Below are 22,710 nucleotides of genomic sequence, written 5' to 3' on the forward strand. Positions count from 1 at the left end.
GAGAAGACCTAAATGAGTGATGTGCGCATGTATGCCTGCACCATCTTGTATCCCATTAAGATGGATGATTATAATGCAACAATAAAAAATTAAAAAACAAAAAATTAGAAAAAAGCTTTCTGTTCAATTCATTTTTATTCATCATTTAAAACACACGTTTCTTGGTGCATCCCAGCATAATGAGATTAGTCTCACATCACAATGACGTTAGAGTGATAAGGACATACACGCACACAGCACTTGGTGAGCTTCCCCCCAGCCATGTACTCTTCTTTTAAGGTTGTATTTCCTTAGCATCCTTTCGATGTTCTCTCCCTTTATCATAGGGGGAATACTGCTCTAGTCATCTCTAGCCTCCCTGAACTCAGCAAAAGCAAGGCAATGGCCTTCGTAGCTCTCACTGCCAGTAGTGGCATGTGGGAGAAGATGCAAAGGAAAAGACGAAGGCAAAGACTATGGGTTAGAGTCAGGCTGTATTAAAGCACTGAAGAATGAATTAGGGAATTCAGCAGTAGGTTTTCTGAATGCTAACCATTCGATAGTAGTTTAACTCAAATGCAACACAAGCCTTAACTAATTAAATCATAATCAGCTCTTTTAAAACATCATTTTCATTTGGGACTTTCTGTTCCTAATTAAGGGAGGCATCCTAAGGAGAAGTTTGCTGGCGCTGATCTCATTCACCCACTCCTGACCTCATCTCACCTGCAGTATGTAGCGAATTTGCTGTTTTGTAAACTCCGACAATCCTTTTGGAATCAAGGATTCAATATCTTCTGACTGTAAGAAAAGAGTTTTAAATATTAGACACGTTAGCATTTTAATATTATGGTCAGCAGTCCACAGCTTTTTTGTAATGAGACATATTTTAGGGATATTAAAAGATTATTTCATTTTTAATGAATAATTTCCACAAACTTCATTTATAGCCTTATCAGTTCTTACTTTTTAAAAGCTCATTATATTACTTAGACATGGAAAGGATTCCAGACATTTTTTTTAAGCTTTAAAGGCAACCAATTAAATGCTCCATTTCCATTTTTTAAAAAAAGCAATTTAGGACTGGGGATGCAGCTCAGTGGTACAGTGTTTGTCTGGTGTGCACAAGGCTTTGTGTTTGATCCTCAGAATAAAAAAATTAAACATAAAATGGTCTATTAAATTCTATTAAACACTTTATTTGGTGTATCCTCCAACAGTGAGATGATTGATATAACATTTTAGAAGGTAAAATTTTTAAATAATGAGAACTTTGGAAAATAAAATTACAGATATTACCAGGTTTATTCAGAATTTATGTAGCACTGTGGTGACTTTTGAAAGATTAAGATGTTGCCACAGCAACATTGGGAAGCTTCAACTAATTTTAAGTGAAAAGATGAATTGAAGTGCTTTTTAAAGGCAATTTAGGACTTTTTGAATTATTGTAATTATTGCAGTATACCAATACACTGGAAATAAAGATAAAATTAACACAAAAGAGGTGATTGTGCTTTTTATTGCATTGAAATCAGTTCTTTTCTCCTTTTGATTACTTATTCCATTAAAAGCTATTATTAGCAAAATTGAATATGTAATAGAATTAATACTTGGAGAAATTTTAATTTCAAGTTGCAGGCATGCACCAGGATTTGAAATATATTAAAACTGCATTTATTATTTATTTAGTTAGTTGTGTAGATTTAGGTTTCCTAAAGCAAAAAAAGTATAGGGTCAACTTTAGATTTTCTGATAAGAAAAGATAAATTCTTTTTTTTTTTGGTGGTGGTGGTACTAGGGTTCCTGGAAGCCCTTCTACCTCTGGGCTACACTCCAAGACCAATTTTTACATTTTTATTTGGAAACAGGGTCTCCTAAGTCAGCGCGTGCGGCTGGCTTCAAACCTGCGCGATCCTCCTGTCTCCGCCTCCCAAGCGCGGGGATTACAAGCGTGCGCCACCACGCCCAGCCAGAAAAGATAAATTCTAAAGTGACAGCTGACAAAACATTTTTGTGAATGATTATTACTTTGATAGCCATTACAAAGATATACAGGACTATATAATTAAAAATAAGTATTTATTGTACTGACCTATGTTATTAGCTTAATAAAGGTACTAAGCTAAAAGAATATTATTAGTGCAAATACCAGGATGTACTTTGCTATTGACTGCTAGATTTTTAACTATTTTATCACTTACATTATCTGTAGACTCAAAATCCTGTTTGCTGAAAGAACAACAAAAAAGAGAATCTTAGGAAAAAGGCATTTATTGAGCACATATAGATTTAACTGTTCTTAATTTATATTTGATATATTATAATAGTGTTTATTCATTTTATAATTGAAAATGAAGAATTGAAACTATCTGAAATGACACTTTCAGTTAGCTTAACTAAAACGAGTTTCCTATAGTTAGCTAACCTATTAAACATCTGAAGAGCAAAATAAGAAAATATACAGAATTGGTTAGAATGCCATCTATTAGTACCAGTCCATTTGTGGCTAACTGTAGAAGTCCTTTGTTGGTGGCAATAAATGCTACCTGGGTAAATAAAGTAACAATACTGATTTTCTATCTCTATTTCTACCTCCCTTTCTCCCTGTATTTCTTTCCTTTCAGTGCTGATCCCAGCTTTTCTCCACAGTGTTTTCAAGTTCTTTGTATCCAAATAATCAAAATTAAAACTTGCAAGACAAGATTAACTCATTCCTCCTATACTATGTATGGTAGTGATGAGGCTCAAATTTGAATCTTTATGTAGGACAAAGCCTTAAGCAAAATGACCAGAATTCTAGTGGAATAATAAAATTTCCAGCATCAAAACGAGTGTTTGGCCACAGGGATTAAAAAATCGTTTGTAGAGCCATGTTAAGAAGGCAAATACTGCAAAAGAATTGTTTGTGGTTATACTAGACTGTTACTTGCTCCCTTGGGAATGGTGAAAACTGGAAGGTATACAGTTCTGGTGTTGTCAGGGGCAACAGGCTGGCTTTTATTTTTATCCACTTGCTCCCTCTGCACTTGTGGAAGAACTGGGCCAAAATACATATGCTGAACATATTTCTCAAACAAACAACCAAAACAGTACATGTGTTCTGACAGAGAGGATCTTTTCAAATAAGAGCATTTTAGTACATTTATGTTTCCCTTTACATTTTAAGGAATTGTTTATGATTAATATATTGTTTAGAGATAAGTAGGTCACTCATTGTGCAAAGCTTCTTACATGTATTTCTTAAAACATACAAACTAGTATTGAGAAAGAAAAATAAGGGTTCCATTTCCCAAGGCATAACTATATATATGCAATTGTCTGTCTGTATGTATGTGGTATTTTCTATGTTGTCCAAATCAGAAATTGTTAGGAGGCCCTCCCTAGCAAAAATAAAATATCGTCTAGTTTTGTAAGATTTCATTAAGGCAGCTCTATGTCTATGTCTGAGGCTGAAGCATGTTAAAATCACGAATCACTGCCTGGTGTGGTGGCACACGCTTGTAATTCCCACGCTTGGGAGGCAGAGACAGGAGGATCGCACAGGTTCAAAGGCAGCCACACTGGCTTAAGAGACCTTGTTTCCAAAAATGAAAAAGTATAAAATAGGTCTGGGAGTGTGGCCCGGAGGTAGAAGGGCTTCCAGGAACCCCAGTAACACCAAAAAAAAAAAAAAAAAAATCATGAATCACGATGGAGTTTCACTAGCCTTGCATTGAAGTTAACAGGACTTATGACACTATTAATAAATTATTTTTGTTTAAAATGTTAATCTTTCTCCTATTTCCAGTGCTAATTTAGTATGCATGTTCCTAGTCATTTTTCTATAAATAAGAAGCACAACCAATAAACAAAACAAGGAGTAATAGTGCTTAATATCAGAATTTTAGGAGGTCATCAGGAGGGTTCCTTGAGACAAGCTTCCTTAATTCTGTAGTCCACTTATTGCTGAATTGCATTGTTGAAAGAGGAGAAAAGTGGAGTCAAAGGTAGGGACAGGCAGAAAGTGGCAACAAAGAACAGATCAGGGAGATAGAAAGGTCAGTGTGGCAGGGCACGCCTGTAATCCCCGTGCTTGGGAGGCAGAGACAGGAGGATCATGCAGGGCAGGTTTGAAGCCAGCTGCGCTGGCTTAAGAGACCCTGTTTCCAAATATATATATAATAGGTCTGGGAGTGTAGCCCAGAGGTAGAAGGGCTTCCAGGAACCCCAGTACCACCAAAAAGAAAAAAAAAGGAAAGGTCAGTGTGAATTATATCTCCAGCCAGCACTGGGGGGATGGTGGCTGGAATCACACAAGGTAGAAAAAAAAACAGACTGGCACTATGTGTACCTCATTTCTAGAAAGGAAGAAATGTAACAAAGAAAAACAAAAAATGTAAGGAGTGTGAAAGAGTAATTGAGAGAGGATGGAGGGATGAAGAAAAAGAAAAACTGCAACCTCTGACAAGGAGAAACTCCTGGGCAGCAACTCCTGGGCAGTGCTTACTTCAGAGTAATAATAATTTAATAATAATAATAATAATAATTTAACTCCCACCTTGCTTAACCATATTCTTGACTTCTAATTAGTATAAAACAAGAACTTTGCAATATATCTAGCTCTCATTTGAGACAACTTTATTGAAGAAACTGAAACACAGAGATTAAACCAAAGACTTAGTATGACATATCTGGTATGTAACAAAATCTAGGACCCGAATCCAGGATATGAGCTTTGGTTCTCAAATTAGGCTATTTAAGACCATATGTATTTATATGTCTTGATTTTACAATACTCTTGATACTTTGATAGAAACTTTCACAAAGTGGCATGCCCCTAGTGTTCTGGAAACCCAGGAGGCTGAGACAGGAGGATTGCTTGAGCCGAGGAGTTTGGGACCAGCCAGGGCAACATAGTGGGACCCCATCTCAAAACAGAAAAGATGAAAGGAGAGAAAGGAAGGAAGGGAGGTAGGGAGAAAGTGGAAGAAAGGAAGGAGAAGAGAGCAGAGGAGAGTAGAGAGGAAGGAAGGGAAGAGCAGGGGAAGGGAAAGGAGAAGAGAAGAGAAATAGTCATAGGACATCATTAATGCACAGAAAAGCAACTAGACTTAAATGAGGGTCTTCTAGGGAAGGCTGCTCAGAAATGCTGAGTCATAGTTTATAGGTAAAGATATACTCAAAAACATTTGAATCCATCTCAAGCCCTTAGTAGCTGTGTGACCTTAATTAATAATTTACTCTCTTTGGGTCTCCATCTAAAACTTTGTAGGGTTATTGTACAAATTTGGTAATATAGCTAAAATACTTAGCACAATGCCTGTCATGTAGTGAATATTCAACAATTGACTTATTAAGAGTTAGGAAAAATATTCTAAGAGAGTCCATTTGTGCAAAGAGATGAATGCATGAAGTAGTTGTCTGGGTAATGGGAGAATTGTTCAGTTAATGGGAGAGGGTGCTAATTAGCATAAAAGTATTATCTGAAGGCCTATCTGAAGATGAAAATCACATTCATTTATAGTGGAAGCAATTCATTAGCTATATGGCATAGCAGTGAAACAGGAATTAGTCACTACAAAAACCATCAAGAACACCTGAGGGAATAAAGCAGCCAATACAGAGTTCTACTGTGAACCTGCAACTGCTCTTTAAAAATACAAAAATGTGACAAAATATTTGACAGCTACAATATCAAGGCAAAAAATACATTTACCATACCTTCCTCCAATTCTCTGCAAATGTTCTAATAAACAGTGGTACAGATCTGTATTCTTACGACTTAAGTCGGCAAGCAACTCTCCAAAATACTTAGGGTCCAGTTTTTCAGGGCCTTCATCCTGAATCAACACCTGAAGCAAACAGCAATCACAATTACAAACAATATTATGTTTTCTAAGTTCACTGATACTTGGATGTGAAATATTCAAAAAAATAAAATCACTTATTGATGTCATTACATGAATCAAGCCACTCAATTATCTTTGTGTCTGAGGTATCATTTTTCAGTATGGTAGGAGCTGAAAGGGAAATAAACATTGCAATAGCATATTCAGTTTCATTTTATTCGAATCTAAATGATCTAATGAATGCAAATCTTGAACAACATGAAAATTCTTGAATACATGTACTTAAATAAAAAAATAAAATTAGTAAAAAAACATATCTGAAACTCCCATTATCACCACATTGCTTTCTCATCAGCATCCTGTGGGAAAAGTAAATGTGAATTATTCAAGTTAGTCTGAATATTTAAAATTTTAGTTTTATTTGGATCTTGCATATTTTCAGTAAAAACAGCTTGATTTACTAATATATCTTTTAGTTAGACCAAGAACATCTACTCAATTCAATGTGTTTTATGTATTTCTTGTTGGATTCTCTTCATTTATTATTTGAACTGAATATCTTGTCAATATGACATAGAAAAAATAGGCATAATAAATGAGATAAGAGTAGAAAATTCAGAGATCTAGGAGACATTTGAAGTCTTAGATACCAATGATTATGAATTATGTCCTAAATTGGACATATTTTATGGCTTCTTATCCTTTGGTACCAATGTTTTCAATTTAGTTGTCCACTTTTCCTCCCATAGGTCATATTCCATACTATATTTGATGTATCATGTAGGACCAAGTGCCTTAAAAACACTCTTGTTCCCCAGTATACAGATGATAAATGGATCATATTTGAATACTGACAACACTTTCTTTTAAATATATTCTCTGAAAACAGTCTAAAATGCCACATATGCTGAGGCAAAGTGAACTATAACGAAGTAAACAAAGAGGAGATTTTACAATCACTTATGTGACATGGGAATAAGTTTGTAAAATACCGGTCAATGGAATAACGCAAGATATAAAATACAGTGTAATACCATCATATGTTTATTGAGCTATGTATTTTGTTGCCATCATATGTTTATTAAGATTTATTTTGTGGTACTGGGTATTGAACCCAGGGGCATCTACCTCTGAGCTATACCCCCGGCCTTTTAATTTTTTTTTATTTGATACAGGGTCTAAGTTTCTGAGGATGACCTCAAACTTGCTGTAATCCTCCTGTCTCAACCTCCCAAGTACTGGTATTACAGTTGTGAGCCACCACGCCTGGCTTATATCTACATTTTTAAAAGTCTGGATGAATATAACATAAATTTAGTTATCATCTCCATGATCTCTATGTATCCTTTAGAGATGCCTTTCCTCGAGACATAATAATTATCTCCTAAACAGTGTGAAGTCTTATTTAGCAAAGCATGAAGAAGCTGGGTAAACCTGTAAAGGCAATACCATAACACAGTATGTTTAAATGTCATAGAATGTATAAGCAGTATGTGTAGATATATACATAGATGTAGATAATATATAAAATAGGAACCTTTAAATGCTCACATGATCATAGTAACACTTTCTAGTTCCCAACATGTTCTCTATTCCAGCCATAGTAGAATCCACTGCTCTGGGCACACATCGTGCTATTCCTGTCTCTGGGATTTTACTTAAATTGTTCACTTAGATATACCCTCTCTCCTTGTTGTGAATTCAAATCTTGCTATCCCTTGAAACCCACCTCAAGATGTCTTATGTCCATGAAAATTAAAACCATGTCAGCCAACAAAATGATTTAATTTAGCTCTTTCTGCTCACACTATTTTATAACTAAGTCTTTTTCTCTTGGCACCTTCTCCCTACCACAAAGGAAACAAAGGGAAGTAACAAGTCATATGATTTGCTATATCCTATAATATCTAGCATAAAACTGATCTACAGCTACTCAGTAAGTACTGGTTTAGTACTGATTAGAACTGAACAGAAGTGCCAGCTGATTCTCAACAGAATTGTTTACACATTTTTTCTTAAAGCAGCCAACAAAGAATGATGAATAAATCCATGTCAATCTCAATACTCTATATTGGGAGGGAGGAAAATAGGGAGGAAGGGGGGTCATCAAGTGCGGTGTGCATGTATGGCATTGTCAATATGATTTGCGTTATGATGTGAGACTATAATGCACCAATAAAAGCACATTGATATATCATAAAAAAGAAATCCAAAAGGACTATAGGCAGCACTTCATCAAGAATACTGTAGTGATCCTTGTACCTTCTTCCTAAGTTAAAAGGGAATGGCAACTAAATTGCATTAACAAAAGTAAACTCCTTGTTGGGATGGAGGTTCACATTTCTACCTGAAATTTCTACCTGGATCTTGTCCACCAGCTGCTAAGTGGCACGCCTCTCTCTCTCTCTCTCTCTCTCTCTGGAAATGAGGGTCAAAACCAGGCAAATCTTTATTCAGATTAACATGAATATTTAATGCTGATTTTGTGTTTTATAATGCATCTCCCATTTATGGGGGGATATGAATACATAATAGTCAAAGTGGGAGTGGCCTTAAGACATGTATCAGATATGATTTTAATCATACTTAGCTAGATAAGAAGAATTAGACTGGTTTCTCTTACATAACTAAATATCCGAGGTTGAATATTTTACAAAGAAAAAGGTATATTTGGTTCATAATTCTGGAGACTCAAGGATATGGAACCAGCATCAGTTCAGCTCTGGTGAGGGCTCTATGGCAGATGACAACACAGTGTTGGTAATGTATCCCAGAGGAAGAAATCACACAGTGAAATGGGAAGCCAAGGCAGGGAAAAGACCCGACATTATTTTTATAACAAGGAATCTTCTCCTCCTCCTCCTCCTCCTCCTCCTCCTCCTCCTCCTCCTCCTCCTCCTCCTCCTCCCTTCTTCTTCTTCTTCTTCTTCTTCTTCTTCTTCTTCTTCTTCTTCTTCTTCTTCATCATCTTCATCTTCTTCTTCGTACTGGATATTTAACTCAAGGGTCTCTTAGATATATCCTGTGTTTGTTTATTTATTGATTGATTGATTGATTGATTGTAGTGCTGGGGATTGAACCCAGGGTCATTCCACCTCCAAGCTACATCCAGCCCTATATTTTATTCTTTATTTTGAAACAGGGTCTCATTAAGTTGCAGAGGGCCTAAGTAGCTGAGGCTGGCTGTGAACCTGTGATTCTCCTGTCTCATCCTCCTAAGTCCTGGGATTATGAGGATGCTCCACATGCCCAGCTCCAAGCCTTTTTTAATGTTCTCCATTTTGAAAGATGTCTAAGTTGCTGAGGCTGGCCTTAAACCTGGGATTCTCCTGTCTCAGCCTCCTAAGTATTGGGATTACAGGCAAGTACCACTATTTGTTCTATTTTATAAGACATTTTTAAAATTATTTATTTTTCTGTGGTACTGAGGATAAAACCCAGGGGCTTTCTACCTCCAGGCTACACTCCTAGACCTATTTTCTATATTTTATTTGGAAACAGGGTCTCACTAAGTTGCTGGGAGCCTCACTAAGTAGTTGAGGCTGGCTTCGAAGCTGTGCGATCCTCCTGTCTCAGCCTCCCAAGCGCGGGGATTACAAGCGTGCACCACCACTCCCGGCTACAAGGATTTTTTTCTTATGAGAACTAACTCAGGGTCACACAACAACTACATAATGCCTTCTGAGAGTATTCCCTATGACCTAACCAACTCCCATGGACCTCACCTCTTAAAGGTCCCTAAACTTCTCAACATCACTACACTGGGGACAAAGATCCCTATAGGAAATACATCCAAATCCTGGCAGAGAGTAGAAATGTAGGCATCATGTCAGTATCACTCCATTGATCTTTAGATTGCTTTTGGTTGATTGATTGATTGATTCATTGAATATTCCTTCTTGCTGAAGCTTCCTTCTTCACCTCTTTGTTTGTATTTCTTCCAAGATGACAACTTTTCCAAGCAGAAGAGAACATTTATTTAGCCACAGATATTCAAGTGCTGAATGTCTCTGCTAGAATTTTTAAGCAACCAATTGATGTTTAGAATTTTGCATATTTTTCATTCTTAGGTGATTATAATCCTCTCATAATATTGTGAAAATTATGTTTCTTTTCCACGCAGTTTGATGCATTTGATAGTAATTTTATAGTGTCAGTTTGTCTTATTTATTTTTGCACAAATATTCTCTGCTCATTGTTGCACATCGTTAGAACTTTTAGATGTGCAGTTATTTGCTATACGAATCATTAGTACAACTGATGAAATATTGTCCCTATGATTTCTGTGTGGCAAAATTAAGTGCTCAAAGAATCATAAAGGGCAGGGAATAGAATGAACTGGATAAACATTGTGTGCCCGCTCAAAGCTAAAAAGAGATGTTAGAAGCTTTTTGTGTCTGGGTCTGGGGATGGAATTCAGGGGCATTTGACCTCCGAACTATACCCTGTACCCTATTTTGTATCCTTTACTTTGAAACAGGGTCTCACTAAGTTGCACAGGGCCTCACTGAGTAGCTGAGGCTATCTGTGAACCATGATCCTCCTGTCTTAGCCTCCCAAATACTGGGATTACAAGTGTGTGCCACCACACCTGGCTTAGAAGCTTCTAAATGATAATGATTAACTTGTGAGAAAAGATAACAATAACTAAAATGTATTAAGTGATTGCTAAATACTTCTAGGTACTGCCAAGCATTTCACATAAAGATTAAACAATTCCACTACTTCTTACTATAAACTATATTGCCTCTATATTATATTGCCTTCCTAAATGACCACTATTATCGTTTTCTTGGCCACTGTGGAATCGCACTGTCCCTAAGTGTATTATTTTGAAAGCTAGTTGGGCAAAGACCATAAACAGTAAAGATTTTTATTTTCTTCCTGGAAAACTATGCAAACTAGGCCTAAAGTTTAGGCGATAAATTTTATTTAGCCAGAGGAAAGGTAAGAGGATTAAAACTGAAGAATGGGTTCCTTTGGTAAAAGAAAATGTTGCAGTAGGAAATGGAAGAAAATTTGCACTCTTTTGTGACTATATTACTTCTCAATATCTTAGAGTCTATAATTTATAATAACAATTAAATAAAACTCAGGAAAAACCAAATCCCAGGCGAGTTCAAAAGTTTGGAGGGAAAATTAATGAAGAGAACACCTCCATTGGAATTCTGTACATATGTGAGAATACCAATGCAAATCTCTATATTATGTATGGGGAAGAGGAAGGAGTGGGGAGGGAACCAGGGGAAAGCTCACCAAGCGCTGTGTACATGCATGCCATTATCACTCTGTACTACATTGTGATGTGAGATAAGACACAAATACACACACACATATATGTATATATATATACATATATACTTCAAGTCAGGTGTGCTGGCACATTCTTATAATCACAGCATTTGGGAGGCTGAGACAGGGGGATCTTGGTTCGAGGACATTCTCAGCTACTACTTAGTGAGGACCTTTGCAACTCAGTGAGACCCTGTTTCACAATAAAGATTTAATAGTAGGGCTGGGGGTGTAGCTCAGAGGTAGAATGCCCCTGGGTTTCATCCCTATACCTCAAAACAAACAAACAAACAAACAAAATGTTTGGAGAGATGAGGGTCAAGTTAAATCAGATTTTTACCTATTTTTAAGTCTTTGCTAAAAACAGAGCCTGAGAATTAAAAATAATTCTAATCCCAAATTGGGGTGTGCCAGTTAGCAATATCTTCCACTACTTAAGTACAATTCTTTTTATTGTATATGTTTGTGGGTGTGTTTTGGCATAGATTTTAGGGTGGTCTTAAAGCCATATTCTTATTGCCATGAGAGAGTCAAGATAAGGTACTTCCCAAGGAATGATGAATACTTTGGGCCAGAAATACTTTAATATTAATAGATGGAGGTTTTTCTCTCTTGGATCTTGGTTTATTTAATACATTGGATATAACTGCACCACACATTTACTCCTCTGCCTAATTAAGGAGAGCTATCTCAACTGTCAATCTGGAATAATTTCAGCCATTCACATAGGGAAGGACTACAGACTGCTGAAGAATAATTTTCCACAGATATACAAAATGTGATTATTTCTTCAAAACTTATAAAATTGTTAAAGATTATTGAGCAGACAACAATGAAGTACCTTTGCTAGATTACCATTTGGTTAATCTAATGTCCAAGCTGTCCAACATCTTGTATGTGACTGCAGGTGAGAAACCCTTGATAAGGATGACTCCAGAAAACCCAAAGAAAGGCAATGACATTTAGGTGTAAGCAGAGGCAAAGTAATGGTAATTTTTCCCCCCAGAAAATCTGTAGAAAAGAAGTACTTTCTAAAGGGAAACAGTGGATCTCATGTCACTAGTACCTTGGAAGTTTATGTCCTAATTCCAACTTGGAGTTTTGTTTCATACTTGTGGTCTTTGAGATTCCAGGAGTAGTAGCTGAACTTCCTTTGGTAGTCTCTACATTATATAAATTTTATTTTTAAAATATACTTTACTGGGTACTTTGTAATTATACACCATAATGGGGTATAGAGTGGCAGGAAGATATAGCCACACAACACTAACACCTGGTGTGTTTCCCTTCAGATCCCACCCCATTCTCTCCACTTCCAAATACAGGTCATTGAGAAAATTATATAAACTTTCATATTCCCTCCTCTATTCCAATTATTCTTAGGTTAGCTCTCTTAAGATGGACCCATATTTCTTCAATATCAGATTCCTGCTGTCGGATATTTTTTTCTAGATTAGAAACTATGCATTCATTTTTGGATTGCTCATCTTCTAAGAGCGAGATTCTGTTCTCCATGTGGTCTAATCGGTTGTTTGTGCTTTGAATTGAGGCCTTTACTTCATTAATTGCATCCTTTATCTCTTTTTGGCTCTCTCTGAGTTCTTTTCAAAGCACCTCTATTATTTCTACAGTTATTTTCCTGATTTGATCTTCTAGAAATCTCTGATTTTCTGTTTTATCGGGTTCTGATGTTGTGGGGTTGTGGGCATTCATTGCTCCAGTATTATTCCTCTTTCCCATGATTTCCGATGTTTGTGCCTTCTCTGGGTTTTTCCCTTTGGTATCAGACAAATGAAACTGTTATGTGAGATTATCATTTTTAATTTTAGATAAATTGCCATAATACTAGATGTCAACTACTAAGCCAAGCATGGGAGGGAGGGATAGGGAGAGAATGGGGTGGGGATTGGGTGGGGGCTGACTGGGAAAAGTGTGCATGTATGTCTACAAAAGTATGTATCCTACTATGATGTATGAATACAGTGCACCAATAAAAATAAATAAATTAAAAAATTAAAAAAAAAACTTTCATATTCAAAGATGATACTTTTGGCCAACTATATAAAGTTAAGTGGTAGTGATTATACAGTCCTGTAGATGGTATATAAGAGTTGGTATTGATTTTGGCTGATCTCTCTATGTTTCCTCTGGTCTCCTTCAAGTTTAATGGCATGCATTTGTGAGAATGCTTCTCAGGGCTAGTTTACAGCTGAGAAACAAATTACAATTTAGTAGCATAGGGTATTGGATCAATTAAATTTATTCCCACCAGGTAACTGGTTTAAATGTGTACCTATTAAGTCACCTATTTAGAAGGGATTCTTATCAGAATATAAAGGGCTTTATATACATATATATATACACACACATATGTGTGTATGTATGTATATATATACATACATGTATGTATATATATATATATATACATACATGTGTGTGTGATTAGACATAAGTGCCTAACATTCTAAAAATTCTAAATGTATTAACAAGGTTTGCTGTGCTAAGATCCAACCAAATAGTAACTTTTGAATTACTGCATGATAATGAAAATATCATTATTAATAAAAGGTTAAAACATAGATTATACTGATATGACCGGTAAAACTCATAAGGGTATAGTGATACTTATAAATAAATAAGGGTACCACTTGATTAATATTGTTTTTATTTGGGATATTCAATAGCCTTCAGATTGATTCAAACCATAGATAATCTAGTGGACACTAATCTTTGAGAAAATTAAATGCATTTTACTTGAAACTTCATTTGGCTAATGGGGTAAAAATAACTGTACTCATGTAATTTTAAACCACAAGTAGCAAGCAATCTTAGCCAGAGAAAAAGTATAAAATTTTAGATTATGAAATTCCTTACTTCTATTTTACTATCCATAGATATTTTATAAGGAATTTATGTAGTATACAGAACTTGGTACATACTGGATGTTAGTAAATATTGTCACTGAATTGATTTTTTAAAAAAAATACTTTTACTGGTGCATTGTAATTCCAGAGTAACAACCACAATTTAAAATCAAGATTTTTTTTGTGGTATTAGGGATTGAAACAAGGGACATTCTACCTTTGAGATATACTCCCAGCCATATTTTACTTTATAATTTTGAAACAGGATCTTGCTAAATTACCATGTGCTAGCCTCAAATGTGCGATTCTCCTGCCTCAGCTTCCCAAGTCCTGGGATTATAGGTGTGTGCCACTATGTCTGGCTAACAACTTCCTTACTTGTAACAGTTCTGTTCTTGAAATAAATACTTAATATAACATTCTTTCCCTCCTAATATAAAATTATATGTGAATAAACTTAGACAACAAAATACTGTAATGAGAGAAAAATGGAAAATATTTTCTTCATCATAAAAATAGTTATAAGGCTGATTTTGTACCAATTTATCTTGTAAATCAAAATATATATTAGGGACATCATTTTAACAGATTAACTTTGAAAGGTAATTAGTGAGAAAATTGTAATCAAGGATGAATTTTTGGACTACATGCTAAATAGAATAGATAGAAAACACTGGTTGGAAGAGGTACTTTAATTAGGCACAGTGAAATACATTTCACTGAAACCTAATCAAGGTTGTTATGTCTCCCTTTTGGAAAGAGGGAGAATGAGAGTGAGTGTATGTGTGTGTGTGTGTGTGTGTGTGTGTGTGTGCATTTTGATATTAAGTTGTATTATAAAATGTGCTGATTTTTCCACTTCTAACCAATTAAAATTTATCTAGGCAGTTTCCATTGTCATTTTATAATGAATGCAAGTAAATGAATAATAATATTTTAGGTTCTTAAATTATTCTTTCTGGCTAGAAACAAAATGTATAATGTTTTACTATAATACAAAATGGGTATCAAGAATTTATCAAGTTTTTTTCTCACAGAAAATGGGAGTTCTGAAAAGAATCATGTTTTCTTTTGCTTTCTTTTAGTTTCTGGGAAGCTTAGAGCTGCATTTTTTTATTCAGTTTTTCTAATGACAAAACCCCATGGTGTGCCTTTCTATAGACTTTTCTTCCTGGTATTATCATTCCCATTATATTTATTCTGTCATAGACATGTAGTTTTCTTCCTATTCCATTGTATCTTATTCACTCTCATAAGCCATTCCAAAAGATTTTGGAATGAAATGGGAAGAAGTATAGTACATAAATATAGTTGTATAAGTATCTACATTGAAGAGAGTAATATGTACTTTAAAAATATATAACTTTTTGGTGATAACTTTATTGCTACCTTTCTTTCCTTTCCATTTCTCTATCATTTCTCATTTTTGTGATTCCTTTTTTTTGGATTTTACACTTTATTTTATTTTTTTTCCTTTTAACAATTTTTTAATCGAACATAAATAGTATACATTTAAACTATATTTGGTGCCCTCTCCCCCCTCCCCCATCTTCCCTTCCCCCCTCCCACCAATGGTTGTCCAGGTTAACCATGGGACTCCAGATAATGGAGGGGAAATATCAGCAAAGTTTGAATGGAAAGATAGGAGAAGAGGAAGGCTGATATTGATTAGTGAGGGTCTACATCTGAATATGTGTAAAATTTTGTGATTCTTTAGCATACAATTTATTGAAAGGATAGAAATATTTAGTTTATTTAATCAAGATGCCTGGAGGAGCTCATTGCACATATACGCTAGCTGTTTAATGTAATTTATCTTATATTTTTGTACACTTAAAACTAAAATCTATACCCACAAACCAAACTCAGTATCTACAAGGCCTCAGTGGTATGAGTGATTTCCTCATTCAGCATGCATTTTACTGAGAACTTATTAAAAACTGTTCCAATAATTATTAGAAACACAAACGCATGAGCTATTATCTCCTCAAGGTCTTTATGACCTTTATGGTCTTTTAGAATAGATAATATGTAAACCTAAATAACTTTACTCTAAGGAATGGATCGACTGATAAGGACATAACTAGAGGCACAGACCAAATGCCAAGAGAGTTCTAAGAAGAAAACAACTTTGAGCTGTATAAGAAAGAATGTATGTAGAATCAAAACTATGACAGATAAGTAGGTGTGGAGTGGCAAGGATAAGGAAAAATAGAAAAGAACGATGTTAACTTTTAGGTCTTATGAATCGAGTTCTAGAGGTACCCTTTACAGAGATAAGAGACACGGAGTAAAAATCTGACATGGCCAGTGCATGTGACTGTGGGACAGCCAAGCAGAGATTCATGCAGGAGATTTCTTTAATTTTATACATTATTGGTGCATTATGATTTCACGTCATAATGAGGGTCATGGTGATAGGGACATACATGCCCACAACACTTGGTGAGCTTTCATGTAGATTGTTTAAAATGATAGAGTGGATCTGAGGAAGATTTTTGTAGTTGTCCATGAAGATGTAGTAGCAGAAGTCAACATTTAATATCATATTGTCAAGAGAGAGATGGTAGAGAAAGGAGAAGGGGGCCACAGATGGGTCCTGGGGAAAGTTTCCTAATAAGTGAAGGGAGAAGAGCCTGGGAAGAGGACTCAGAAGCAGTAGTACACAGTATAAGAGAAAGGAAGACTATCAAGGATAAAATCAATGGAATTTCCCAAACCCTAAATAGAATTGGAGCAATATGGGGATGAGTAAAGAAAGTTGAATTTGGCCACTTGGAGGTCAATAAAAGAAGGTTCAAGAGCATAGTGAAGCTATAATGTACTTTGCAAAATGTTAAGGAATGTATGGGTAGTGAGGAAATGGCATCAGTTAGCACATCTTTCTCTAAATTTTATAGGTAAGGTCACTGAAAAGATAAGTTTCTGTCAATAGAATGATTGGGTTATGAATGGAGCCACCTTGAAGGCAAAATTAGAGTCTTAATTGTGTGTATGTGTGTGTGTGTGTGTGTGTGTGACTGGTGATTGAATCCAGGGGATTTCCACCTCTGAGCCGTACTCCTAGCACTTTTATTATTTTTATTTTGAAACAGAGCCTTACTAAGGTGCTGAGGTTGGTCTCAAACTTGTGAGCCTCCTGTCTCAGCCTCCTGAGTGCTGGAATTACAGGAGTATGCCACCATGTCCAGTTTAGAGTCTTAGTTCTTGAATAAAAAGTGTTCTAAAGGCATAGAGAAATTGTTTCCGAGCAGGGGGACATTGATGTTCACAGAGTAAACACAAACTGTGTTTCCCAGACCAGGTATTAAGATAGCCAGGGAACTTGGAAATGCCAATTATCAAGCCCAAAGAAACCTCTTCTTAAACAGACTCTCCAAGTGAGTCTGGCACACAATGAAGTTTGAGATCTACCGTCCATTTTCAGTAGACAGCAAAGTCATCTTCAGGGAAAGAACAGAGGTGGGACTGGGAAAATAAGAAGGATGGGGAATATAAAGATTAGACATTATAGGGTCTATTAGAATGAATTAGAAGGATTGTCTAGCAATGGAAAGAGGGTAGCAAGACAGATTCGATCTGCCCTAGGCTACATTGGCCTAGTTTGGGGACTTTATCACACAAAGAAGTAAAAAAACTCAGAACAGATAAAGTGAATAATTTTAGCCCAGCCAAAGTAGAAAATCACCACTGTAAAAATGGTAATAAGAGAAGGCAAAAAGAAATTGGGCTTCTAGTAAGAGGATTGTTATACTGACTGACAATGGAGACCAGTATAGACTAGAACTGATGGCTGAATATCTTGATGAGGGCAAGGTTGAATAGAAATGAGAGAGTGGAGGATGAAGTAATAAAGTGGTAAGAGAAAAAAGGAACATTCAGAATTCCAAGTTAAATGGTTTCAAATGATGAGATAAATTTCAGATTCCAAAGTTTTTGTGGACTGAATATGTAAAGATGAAGGAATTATAAAGGTGCTGAAGAATCATGAAGACAGAGTGTGGAAAAGGTAACTGATACAGGTGATGCACTTGTCAAAGATGATACTAGGGCAGGAGTCAGTGGAAAGTGGGAAGAAGATCGAAAGCTGCTTCATGAAACTATTGAAGAAGGGGCAAGTGACCAGGTCAGAAGATAGTGGTAATTGAGCCAAAAAGAGTGGTTCATATATAAGGGTTGCAGAGTTTTAAGGAGAGTTGAAGGTTGATGAGAGATGGTTGATAAACAAGCACCAGGATGTCTGAGTATAAAATGACATTAAGAAAAGAATTAGCAATCGATAACACAAACACAAGCAAATGAAAAAAAGGGCAATTAACACCAGTAGCAAAATAGTTGTACTAATAAAAGAAGCACATCGATATATAAATTTGTTCAGCAGTATATATCAATAATGATATAAACAATGAATACTGATTTAGCAAGAAAAAAAATACACAGATTTAACTGTACTAGGATGATAGGAAGGAGAAAAGCAGGTGGTCGGGGGAGTAATAAAACTTAATCTTTATGTATCAGAATTATCAACATATGGTACAGAACATTGATAAATCAAGAAATAGCAGCACAAATATGCACCCTATTTAGCTATATGGAGGTAAATGTCAGGATACAAAGAATTGAAAATCTTTGCCTCTGGGGATCAGATCTGGGTGATGATAAGGGCTAGGAAAGGGAATTGATATTTCTTATATGTTATTCAGTACTGTTTGACCTTTTAAGCTAATGCATATGCATTATGCTGAGAGAAAAATAAAAACTAGTTTCTAATAAGAGCCAATAGGTAAGAACTTTTAAAAACAAAGATGGAACTGGTGAACATTATGCTAAGTGAGATTAGTCAGTCAGAAAAAGTGAAAGGTTGGATGTTTTCCTTGTGTGGAATCTAGGGAGAATTTGGGACATAGGAGGGATTCCAGACAAAGGAGGAGAAACTTTAGTGGAGGGAGGGAGGGAACCTAACTGAGAGAGATGGGAGAGAAGAAGAAACACTTCAAGGGACATGATGTACATACACACACTTATCAAAGCTAGTCACTATGCTGAGCATGGGAAGGTGGAAATGGAGAGGGAGTGGGGTGGGGAGTGGAGGAGGGCTTATAAAGGACTATGTGCATGTCTTCCTCTATTACCTTGAACTTCATCATGATGTATGATTACAATGCACGAATAAAGAAGAAAGAAAATGCCTAACCCCCAACCCCCCCCAAAAAAACCATAAACAAAAGAACGAAAAAACAAGATGCATTTGATGTAAACAAAGTCCGGAAGGACACCAAATACATATTAATTAAAAATTTAATAGGATAAGAAGTTTTCACAAATGGCATTCAGTTTCAATAACAGGAATGAAGAAGGCAACTGATATGGAGAAAGACTTGAGCTACAGGTTAATGAGAGGGAAGTGAGTTTGTTGAACTAACCAGTCACCCAATTCCATCATTAGTGAATGACTTACTTAAAATAAATATTTCAACAATCTTCCTGAAGACTTTCCAAAAAAAGCACTTGACACTAAGACTTGTACTATATTGAAGTTGACAAAAGCCAAAATTTTAAATGATGGATGAATGGCCATTCATCCTGGGTTGGAGTCTTTTTTTATTGGCAACAGTATTATACAAACGAGGAGGATTGTTCCATTTCCATCTTCCCAGGACTCTAAAAGTTGTCCTGGAAATCTCAAGCCAATTAGAAGAGAGTTTCACACACAATATAAATATTTATTTGAGTTTTTCTTATAAATACCACCTGTATGACAACTTGTAAAATGAGTTCAGCTGAGCTTTTCCCTGTAACTAATACATGTGAAATTTTCTGTTCCTTGCTAATGGCAGGAAAATGATCACATAATATTATTCTTAATTTCCCCAGGGAAGGATAGATGACTGGAAATATTTTGAATTTAAAACGATGTTGTGAGGGAGGACCGTGGAAAACATATATGCTTTGAAATATATTTCAGTGTCTTTGCACTGGGGAAAACATTTAATTTTTTTTGTTACTAGGGGTTGAAGCCAGTGACATTGTACCTCCGAGATATATCCTGAGCCCTTTTTACTTTTATTTTGAAACGGGACCTCGCTAAAGCTCCTGAAGCTGGCCTCAAGCTTGCAATCCTTTTGTCTTAGACATCCAAGTACTGAGATTACAGGCATGCTCCACCACACATGCCTGGGTAAAGCATTTAAAAAAGGTCATTTTGTTTTATCTAAAATAGTAGTACAGGAGCAAAGGGTGTAGCTCAGAGATAGAGCACATGTCTAGCATGCATAAGGCCATGGGATTTGTCCCCAGCACACAAAGTATTACTGTGGAATGAATTTATTATACGGTACTTTGAAATACCCAGAATCTATGGTTGGGGGGAAGAAGATAAAAAGTCAAGCACTCATTTGACATATACTATGTGCTTTGCACTAAACTGGGCACTTCACATGTTTTATCTAATTTCATCCTTTTCTTGTAGGATATAATGTACATTAAGGCAAGATTTCCCCTATTAGTGATTCAAAAATTGATGTTCAACCCATTCATTGCTGAAGATCATGTAGCTCTGTAGGATCATGTTTTTACAAACTCACACAAATTAAAAGATTTTGTCTTTTCCACTTCACCATGCTACCTCCAAATTATGACTCTGTGTGTGTGTGTGTGTGTGTGTGTGTATGTGTGTGTGTTTGTGTGTGTGTTACTGGGGATTAAACCCAGAGATATTCCACCTCTGAAACACATCCCTACCTGTTTTTGTTTTTTTGAGGTACTGGGAATGGAACCCGGGGGCATTCTACCTCTGAGCGACACCCTCAGCTCTGTTTTTTATTCTTTATTTTGAAACAGGGTCTCACTGAGTTGCAAAGGGCCTCACTAAGTACCTGATGCTGTCATTGAACCGCGATCCTCCTATCTTAGCATCCTGAATGCTGGGATTACAAGCGTGTGCCACCAAGCCTGGCACCCCTAGCCTTTTAAAAAAACTATTTTGCAACGGGCTCTCCCTAGGTTGGTAAAAGTCTTGCTAAGTTGCGGAGGCTGTCCTAGAATCCTCCTATCTCAGCCTCCCAAGTACTGGAATTACAGGCATGAGTCAACACACCCAGCTTCAGAATTTGCCTTTTAACACAAATTTTGATAATGGGCCAAACATTAAATTTAAGATCCTAACTTAATATGTTCTGCCATCCTTTAAAGAGATTTTCTACCCAATGTACAATTATAGAGGACATGTAAACCTCAAGGAGCCTAGGTTTGAGAACTCTCTCCCTGCATTTTTTTGGCCATGTACATTGTAACTTTAACCTCATGAAATAATAAAAAAGAAAAAACTATATTTAAATAAAAATCCTCCAGCCTTTAACTTATATAAGAACTTCAAATTACAGTATTAATGGTAAAATAGGAAGTGATATATTCAATAGTCAATTGTACACATTTTCTAAAGGGATACTAATGTTATCTGGCCAAATACATTATTAGATATGCTAAACTGGTGAAAATATATGGCATTATTTGTTCCCTATGTATAAAATTTCCAATCTTGTGGTATTGTTATCATATCTGATAATTGCCTCTCATTACTATTCCTGTTATCATTATTCGAGTTTAAGTTTAATTCTCTTCATAAATCTTTCTCCATGATATTTTATCATGTTGTACAGTTTTTAGTTCATGAAGCTTTTTGAGTATATGTTTCATTCAGGCTTTAGATTACACCTGTGAAGTGGACATTATTACTCAAATTTTATGAATGAGTATGTTGCAGGGAGGTTTAGAATTATTAATATTACATAGTTTAAAAGGGACAGCCAGGCATGGTGGCACACACTTGTAATCCCAGTGTTTGGGAGGCTGACACAGGAGGATCATGGTTCATGACAGCCTCAGCTACTACTTAGTGAGGCCCTGTTTCACAATAAAGATTTAAAAATAGGGCTGGGGGTGTGCCTCATAGGTAGAATGCCCCTGGATTCCATCCTCAATACTACAAAAAAAAAAAAAAAAAGAAGGGGCAGAGATAGGATTGCAAACCAGATTGTCTTTTCTGATGCTGTCTGCTTTCTACTATATCGCCAATACCCCTCTGGGGTCAGACTCTTCTTAACCCAGTGCCTATCAAGTACTCTCCACATAACTGACTCAAATTCAAGAGGTTCTACAGCTAAATAACTTATGTTATCAATCTTGCCTCTCTCACATGCTAACTATGCAGCTTTTGCAAGTAACTTAACCTCCTCCAAACTCAGTTTTTTATTGAATGATAAGGACAACTACACCTAATCTGAATAGTGTGAAAAGAAATAAAAATCTCTGTCTCTCCTGCACAAAGGTGTTAGGAATAATATTCTAGAGTATACCTATCAGTTTCCCTACCCAATTACTTTCAATTACTCTCTGTAGTGTAGTAAAGAAGGCCTAAAGTTTATAACTTAACACTTAAAAGACCTCAAAACTTGGCCTTTAATGTATCATGTTAAGACTATACCCTAGTATTTCCTTATTAAAGGTTTTCTGTACCATACAAATAAACATATTAACTATTCCTGAAATCCAACATATGCTTTTCCAAATCTTCGACGTTGTTCATGTGATTCCCTCTTCCTTGGATATTATATACATGCAATACTACAATACCGCATGTGGAAATTTTGTCCATTTTTCAAAGTCCTGGTCAATTCCTACCTTTTCAACAAACCCTTACTCAACCTCCAAACTAAAATTAATTTCTTCTCTCTCTGTTCCCAAGACAT

General features: G+C 35.9%; 1 protein-coding gene across 1 annotated transcript in view; it reads right to left on the bottom strand.

The window, feature by feature from the left end:
* The window catches only part of POF1B (POF1B actin binding protein), a gene marked incomplete at both ends in the record, with an annotated part of 85,316 nt that overhangs the window by 24,846 nt on the left and 37,760 nt on the right, over positions 1-22,710 (bottom strand). Inside the window, 3 exons of the mRNA XM_080719021.1 lie at positions 706-780; positions 2,181-2,208; positions 5,680-5,810. Coding sequence (XP_080575147.1) covers positions 706-780; positions 2,181-2,208; positions 5,680-5,810 — 234 coding nt within the window. The remainder of the gene's footprint in view (positions 1-705; positions 781-2,180; positions 2,209-5,679; positions 5,811-22,710) is intronic.

This window comes from Muscardinus avellanarius (assembly GCF_963383645.1).
Source record: "Muscardinus avellanarius genome assembly, chromosome: X".
Classification (NCBI taxonomy): domain Eukaryota; kingdom Metazoa; phylum Chordata; class Mammalia; order Rodentia; family Gliridae; genus Muscardinus; species Muscardinus avellanarius.